At 39.9% G+C, this 8,311-nt stretch overlaps 1 protein-coding gene across 1 annotated transcript; it reads left to right on the top strand.

Annotated features, from left to right (window-relative positions):
* Positions 1-1,187: 1,187 nt before the first annotated feature.
* On the top strand, positions 1,188-7,758 carry golt1a (golgi transport 1A). The gene is made up of 5 exons (XM_062412149.1): positions 1,188-1,310; positions 2,097-2,188; positions 7,046-7,224; positions 7,395-7,458; positions 7,564-7,758. The coding sequence occupies exons 1-5, from the start codon at positions 1,286-1,288 to the stop codon at positions 7,591-7,593; spliced, it is 390 nt and encodes a 129-aa protein (XP_062268133.1). The 5' UTR covers positions 1,188-1,285; the 3' UTR covers positions 7,594-7,758.
* Positions 7,759-8,311: the final 553 nt, after the last annotated feature.

The raw sequence follows: 8,311 nt of genomic DNA, 5'->3' as shown, positions 1-8,311 counted from the left end.
TTAAGTAATTTCATAAATAATTTTTTTTAAAATATAGGTGTCTTACTACTCTCAAGTCTAACATTTCCAGTGTTGGGAAGGATACTTTCAAAACGTATTCTGTTACAGAATGCAGAATACATGCCAAAAAATGTAATCTGTAACGTATTCAGTTACATTAGCTAATCTGAGTAACGTATTCTGAATACTTGGATTACTTCCACATTGCATTGCATTTTATAAGTGTAGGAATGCACCGTTGTTATAGTCAGTGTATCAGCAGCAGTTTAAGCTCTGTGTCCGCGGATGCGGCGGGCCAGCTGGATGTGCTGGCAGCGTGGGGATCAGGAGCTCCGTAGATTCCCGTTCATGTCCGGGTGGACGTGCAGCGGTATGGAGGCTCCGGTCCCCAGCAGGAACTGAACACCTCCGTCTCGCAGATGTGCATGTAGGTGACCGGGGTGCTCTGGAGTTGAAACGAACGAATGACTCAAAAAGAGATTCGTTCATTTTACTGAACGAGATTCAAAGAACCGATACGATAAAAAGATCCGAACTTCCCATCACTAATGTCCAAGTTTTGACCCAAAATGTTATCACTTTACTTCAGGCTGTTTCACTGACTGTTTTTGCTCTGTGTGAGTGACTGTGGGCAGGGCTGACCCAAGGCGTGTGTTGGTGTATGGTGTGTTTGTGTGTGTGTGTGTAATATAGCCAACTCAGAAGAGTTAAAAGTATAGTGAGGCGGAAGCAAATGATATAATGAAACTAGTGATGAACAAAGTGATTGTTCACCCAAACATTTAAATTCACTCATTTTATACTCACCACAATGACGTTGGTGGGGTGGGTGAAGTGTTTGAGACCATACTTTTGGAAATTCATGTGTAACAAGCATTGCAGCAAAATCCTATACAATTAAAGTTAATGGTGACGACTCTACAAAATCATAACAATTGAGTCGAATTTGAATGTCGGGGCTTTCAATGGCATAGTGGTGAGTAGATAACAAGTGCATTTTCATGTGTTTGAGTGAACGATCACTTTAAGAAAGAATTGTGGAGAAAAGAATGAAAGCTTTAAACACTTATCTTATTTTTGAATGACATCACTCAGGTCATTGAACATTTACCTAAGAATATCCAGTGTTCAATACAGGGGCTCAATGTGTGCTTGGTCTGGTTAATGTTCACCTCATACATTAACAACATCAATGTACAAAGGTCACAGTTGTGAATAGGGAATACTCACTCCTTTCAGTAAGTCACACCGATACAAATTCTGAGAGGGAGCCTAAGGAATAACCATGGTGGTCATCTCAGAGGTCCAAAGTAAGTGTTCCCACAGTTTTTTCTTGTCAGTGTTTGAGCCCAAAATGGCAAGAACCCTATTGTTTTTGCTCCAGTTTGTTGGCTCAAATTCCTGTGAGCTGGAATGAGCTAGAAACACAACATTTATATATTATATATACAGTTTATATATTTTTTTTTTCTTGGGTGTAGCCTCATAGGATTTTCTACAGTTAAAAAGAGAGAATCATTAACAATCAGAATAATAAAATCCTTACTATGATTTTGTGAATGACACTGCTTCGTTGCCACAACTGCCACAAGTATATTGAATGATGAATGAATCATAATTTTCTCAGCACTCAAAGTCTAGATTGCTAAGAAACAACAAAAATGACAAACACCAAAAAGTTGCAGATAAGTTACTCCCATAATTTTTTACAGTGAGCCTGTGTAACTGCCACATGACATTAAGATACACATCTTTGTAGAAATATTAGGGTTAGGGTTAGGTACAACTGAGTTAGTTATACACGTTGTTATTTTGGTTACATAAAAACAAATGAGAAAAAATATGAAACTTATAGAACAATGTCCGTCTAATTAAGACACAGTTCTGCCTACACATACATTCTAATATACTTACTTATGCCATGTGTTATATTGGAGAAATTCTAGAGAGGGCAGCTAATAGAACAATTCCACTGAGGACTGATAACCGTTAAACATCCACCTCAAGTTTAAACTGGAATTGTCAACTGTTTTATAACTACATTTTATTGTTGATATTTTCTTACCTCTTAAAAACATCTTAACTGTATCTTCCAGAAATTGGGATTGGTCTGATCGGGTTTGGTTTATTTTTCCTGGTCTTTGGTGTTCTGCTGTACTTCGACTCGGTCTTGCTGGCATTTGGGAACGTAAGTAATCTTTCATGGAATAAACCTCTTCTCAGAGTCATCACATAATCACTGATTCATACCAACATTCAAAGACTAAGTTTAAAAAAACTATCAGAATCAGAAATTCTTTATGATTCTAGGGGGAAATTCTGTTTGTTACAAAAGTTCCAGGCAGGAGAAGAAATACAAGCATATAAAATAAAAAATAAATAAAAATGAAAGATGTACAATATGTGCGTTCTGGGGGCGTTCCGGAGCACGGACGATGTAGGACGTGTCTCAGCAGGAATGTGTTGACATAATTGTATTAACTTCTTATGTCTGTCCACTGGGCGAAAAATGAGTGTGCCATGTCTAGTCGCAGTAAGCAGCCACGAGAGTCCCAAGAGCCTGAGTCCTCAGCGAAGCCGGATGCCAACGAAGATATGCTACGCTGCATTAAGGTCCATGATAACCAACTAACTAGTCTACAAGCTACTACTGTGCCTTCTGCTACGTGGGGTCTTTGAGTAAGAAATGTGAAGATTCGGAAGCACGCTCCAGGTGGAATAGCTATCGAATGGTGGGTCTGCCTGAAGGATGCGAGGGTCCCCGACCTACGGTATATGTGGCGTAACTTTTGCAGGACTTATTGGGCCTCGATGCTAAACCCGGGTTGGATAGGGCTCATCGCACACTGTATGCTAAACCAAAAGGAGGGAGAGCCACCGCGTCCGGTGGTCATCAGGGTTACCTAAGTTGATTCTAAGTTTAGAACGACATCTTACAACGTGCTGAAGAGACTTCCCCCTGGCTTCCTATAATAGAAAAAAGGTTAATATTGGCCCCTTTTTTTACGCTGACTTTGGCAAATTATAAAAACAACTAGGGCTACGTTGTAGCACTTGCGGGCACGTTGAAGCATATAGAGGTCGGTGGAGAGAGCGATCAATGACCAAGAGCACATCTCTTGGTTGTGCTCAGAGAGAGCCACATGTGAGGGATCCCTCTCCCAGGACGGTCACAAGTCAACAGATGCCACGTGTAGGAGAACATCATCAATAATCAAAGTCTCTAGCAGCATTTGATGAGGGTAGACATCCCGAAGGACAACCCCTACATGACATGCCAAGCAGTCCCGCTACAATCACAGTCCATGATCAGCAACCATCCAGACCACGATCCACCATCCAGACCAGAACGCCACTCCAGTCCTCAGTCACCGTCCACCGACACCCACCAGGACCCATCACGAGCCACCACCGCGGCCCTGGTCCACCGCCCGTGCCCAATGCCAACCCGACACAGGGTCTGCCACCAGCACCACGATCAGCCCAAATGACTCAGAATCCGCCACACTGAATCCAACACCGCGACCCCCAGTGCGCGATCCACAAACTTCCAATCAAAGAGAAGCTCTGTGTGTCATGTATCATAAAATAGAACAAGTTACGTTCTGCACCACTAATTAGCTCTAACTATAAGCTTTATCAAAAAGGAAGGTTTTGAGTCTACTCTTAAACGAACAGATGGTGTCTGCCTCCCGAACTGAAAGTGCTGGATTATTCCACAGCCGAGGGGCTTGATGGCTAAAAGCTCTGGCTCCTACTCTACTTTTAGAGACTTTAGGGACGACAAGTAGGCCTAAATTCTGGGAGCAAAGTGCTCTAGTGGGTTTTATAAGGTACTAACAGCTCTTTAAGGTAAAAAGGCTGTTTGGTCACATAATATGTGAACATTATACCTTAAAGAGTTGATAGTACCTTATCAAGTCATTGGAGCCCACCGCGGGTGGCAGACCCCTGTGTGGAACCGAATTTGTATGGTGTATAGGACGTTTTTGTGTCTGCTGTGGCAGCAATGTCCATCACTTTTAGCTGTCCTCTGACACACTTCCGTTGTCGTATCTTCTCTATTTGCAGCGGGTTTCTCTATTTGCAGCGCGTTTCACTATTTGCAGCGCGTTTGTCTATCTGCAGCGCGTTTGTCTATTTGCTGCGCGTTTTTGTAATGTGTTGTCTTTTGAACTTGATGAAGATGTTTTCTTACTTTGCCTGTGTTTTGTCAACTTGCATGTGTTTTCTTAACTAGCATTTGTTTTCTTAACCCTTGTATGGTGTTCGGGTCTGTGGGACCCGTTTTCAATGTTTGCTAAAAGAAAAATTATGCGATAAATATTTTTTTTAACCTGAGACTCATTGGCCTTGGCTCATTTTCTGTGATGAACATATAAAATAACATATTTTCAGTGACTGTACACTGCACACCCCCCCTACACATTTACATTACATATGAGGTGTTCGGGTCCACTGGACCCAGGACTACAGAAAGTGTTAAATTGTACATTTCAAGCACCTCTGCTCCCACATTCCTGCACATTTTATGTTAAAGTTCTCTGCCAGTTCCTGCATCTCACAGGGATTCTGTTGATTCCCCTTTGGACTTGAAAATTCCGGCAAGGATAAGAACCTCAAAGTATGGAAATAAATGGGTTTCGTCCATCTCATTCCAGCTTTTTACGAAAACACGCTGTCCCTCCAAATTAGTGCAATCCAGAATGATTTTCGTAATGAAAAGCTCGTAAGAAGGGTTGATGTCCTACACGAGTCACTGCTATCCGTGTCTGCCCTGATTGCATCCTTATTACATTGGTAGCCATGCGGGGTGGCTAAAGGGCAAAAAGACCATTCAATTTCATAATTTTTTGACATCCATATGTTGGCTGCTGATGGCCTGGACTGGATTTGGGACTGTCTACAGATTCACTTTTTACGTAGCTGGCTGATGGTCAATCTCATCCTCTTCTTCAAACTCACTGTCAGACTCTGAATTGACAGAAACATGATCTTCATATTCTCTACCCTTCCCTTCATTGACTTCCAAAGATTTTCTCTCTTCAAAAATAATTTCTAAGGCTTGTTGTATCCCGCCCTTGTTGTATATAAAATATAGATGTTTCATGCAAGACAGAGGATCTTGCAGGAAATCCCGCCCCCGATATGCAAATTGGGGCCGGGATACAACAAATAAATAGCTTTGACAATCGGGCTCCTTATCACAATCCTTGAAGATGGCAAAAAGGTTCCCTGCTCAGAGGGCCTTAGAAATGATTTTTGAAGAGAGAACATCCTTGGCAGATAATGAAAGGGAAGAGTTTTCAGAATATGAAGATCATGTTTCTGTAGATTCAGATTCTGACAGTGAGCTTGAAGAAGAGGATGAGATTGACCATCAGCCAGCTATGAAAAAAATCCATCTGCAGTCAGGCCCAAATCCAGGCAAAACGTTTTTTCCAATCATATCTTGATTGTAATTGATGTTTCTTTGTTTTATTGCATTTTTTCACAAAAAACGAAAAGCACTCTTTTTCATAAATGTGATTTAACAGGGGTAAATAACAAATATTAACCATATATGCTGTTTATATTGCTTGTAATTGGGATAAAGTAAACATCTGTTAAGTATTTTTACAAAAATTTTTGTAGCTGTATTGATTGAAAGACCGAATAATGCATTGGGTCCACCAGACCCACGAACATTGGCTGAGTGACCAAAACACGAATACCATACAAGGGTTAAGTTGCTGTTTGTTGAGCTCTCAGGGCCACCGTACTTATCACATCAGACAAAATGAAAATCTCAGTCATACACGTTAGTGACTTGACCTTCTCCGGAGTCCCTATGCCTTATCGTCCACTGAACCAGGGCTATGATTGTGTCCACATTGTGGATTATGATGTTTGAGCGTGATTCAGAGATCGTGATCGTAATGGCAGATCCTGTATCATGCTGGCTGATTGTGATCATATTGGCGGATCATGATAATAATGGCGGATCCTGTATTTTGCTGGCTGATCGTGATAACAATGGCGGGACCTGTGTTTTGCTGGCTGATCATGATCATTATGGCGGATCCTGTATCGTGCTGGCAGATCGTGATCATAATGGCGGATCGTGTTGGCATTTTTACCCTGTTAAAATTTGTATTCTTTGAAGTAGCTTTTCCTTACTCTTGTTGAGGGTTAAGGGCAGAGGATGTCAAACCTTGTTAAAGCCCTACGAGACAAATTGTGATTTGTCAATATGGGCAATACAAATAAAATTTGACTTGATTTGATTATTGATATTTCGCACACGCATTAATAACGCTCTTGGTTTTACTGTTATAATGAAGTGGATCAATAATCTTGCTTCAATTCACCTTCTCACATCTGCATCGCCAATTTCCCATGTTGTGGGAGGGCAAAACGAACAAATCACAGACTAAGTATATTTGTTTTAATTAGGTATGGCTCACTAGAGGCTACCTACTAGCTCATGATATAACCAGTAAACGACACACCAATCTCTTCCCCATGAGACCTTGCTCTACTCCAGCACACATACTAAACAAGGTCTATAATGACCAAACATAAATACATCCATATCTCATGACTATCACTTAAGTTTATTTTTAATTGATCCATTTTGTTAATTGTCATACATCCTAATTCTCCAAATAAACCCATATCATGCCACTGCCAGTCTCTGACTCTAGGAGAGGCTTATTTGATGCAAGTCATTGCAATTCTCACGTTTTCATTTTGTTGTCCAATACTGGTAGGATTAGGTGAGATTTCTTTCTTACTTCTTTTACTTACTCTACTAAGAGACGATCTTATCAAATATTGCATCAGCTCTTACCTGACTGACTCCATCAGAGAACAAATGGGCAAAATTGTGACCAATAATTCTTTAAATGTACATACTATTTGGGCAGAGTACAGTAAGCTAGACTCATATATGTTAAAAGTTTTTTTCAGAGACAGGAGTGTTTGCATATTCTCCCACTAAGACAATCTGTGGAATTGTCTTTTATGTTTCCTCTCCTTTTTTGTGTGTCTACACTCCCTTTAGATCCTGTTTCTGACTGGCTTGACATTCATCATTGGCTTTAGAAGGATGGCCCACTTCTTCTGCCAAAGACACAAGTTTCGAAGCTCTTTTTTCTTCCTAGGAGGTGTGTCTCTGGTGCTGTGCCGTTGGCCAATCATTGGAATGCTGGTGGAGAGTTATGGCTTTGTGCTATTATTCAGGTGAGTCCCAGTAGGAATTTTGTCCAATACAAAACGAGCCTGCAAATCGATCTTTGTCTCTAATAATGATGATCGTGATGATGCTGATAACAAATGTTTCCAGTTTGATTCAGGAATATCATTATTATTTGATATCAACACTGCCCCACTATTTTGTTTCCCCGCTTTAGGTCCTTTTTCCCGATGGCGTTAGGATTTGTGCTGTCAGCTGTAAATATTCCTTACCTCAGTGCAGTATGTTTTGTTCTTCCCTCAGTAGATTAAAACTTAAACATTTTTGAAATACCACATGGTCACTGCTGAAATTTGACAAATAATTAAATGTTTTTTTTCTTGCAGTTTTTTTCCAGCAGCTCCTCCATGGTGTGAGCAGAATAATATGTTACAGCAATGAAAGAGTGTGTGTGGGGTAACAATTATTTTGTTGTTAACTAGTAAGAATATCATTTTTTTCAATGTACTGTATTTTGCACCCTTTAGGGTTGCAATAAGCTGCCTGAAAGCTACTGTAAATTAAAACCCTATCAAATTGTATCTACCAGTTGTATGGGACCTATGTCCAACATTATTTTGCAATAACTTACTGTTTTTCATCCTCTAGTATCTTGTTATTTTTGCTTTATTTTGAAATTTACTTAAAGATAATGTCCCTATTTTATTATATTCCCTTATGATTTTATTATGGGTCCATCATTCCAAATGTCACAAAAAAAAACATGTCTAGCTAAAGTTTTGTGATTTGACACTGCATAGAATGTTATTTTATGAAATACATTTTGATAGTCGAGATTGGATTAAAAGTGCTAACCTATAATCCTTTGGTATAATGCCTTTTGGCAAACAGATTCAAGATTCAAGATTACTATTGCTTGAGTCACAGGCTCTCTTCTAGCAATGTTCAAGTAATTACAACCCCAAAAATAAAAAAAATTGAAATAGTATAAAATAGAATCTTAATATATATATTTACAGATGAAGAAAAAAATAAAACAATAGTGCAATTTGTGCAATAGTGCAAATATGCCACGGTGCTGGTTTGGTGGAGATATGCAGTTCAGAGGAGTTTAGAAGTCTTATGGCCTGGGGG

Source organism: Platichthys flesus, chromosome 2 (assembly GCF_949316205.1).
Source record: "Platichthys flesus chromosome 2, fPlaFle2.1, whole genome shotgun sequence".
NCBI lineage: Eukaryota > Metazoa > Chordata > Actinopteri > Pleuronectiformes > Pleuronectidae > Platichthys > Platichthys flesus.
This window is presented reverse-complemented; position numbering and strand designations above follow the sequence as displayed.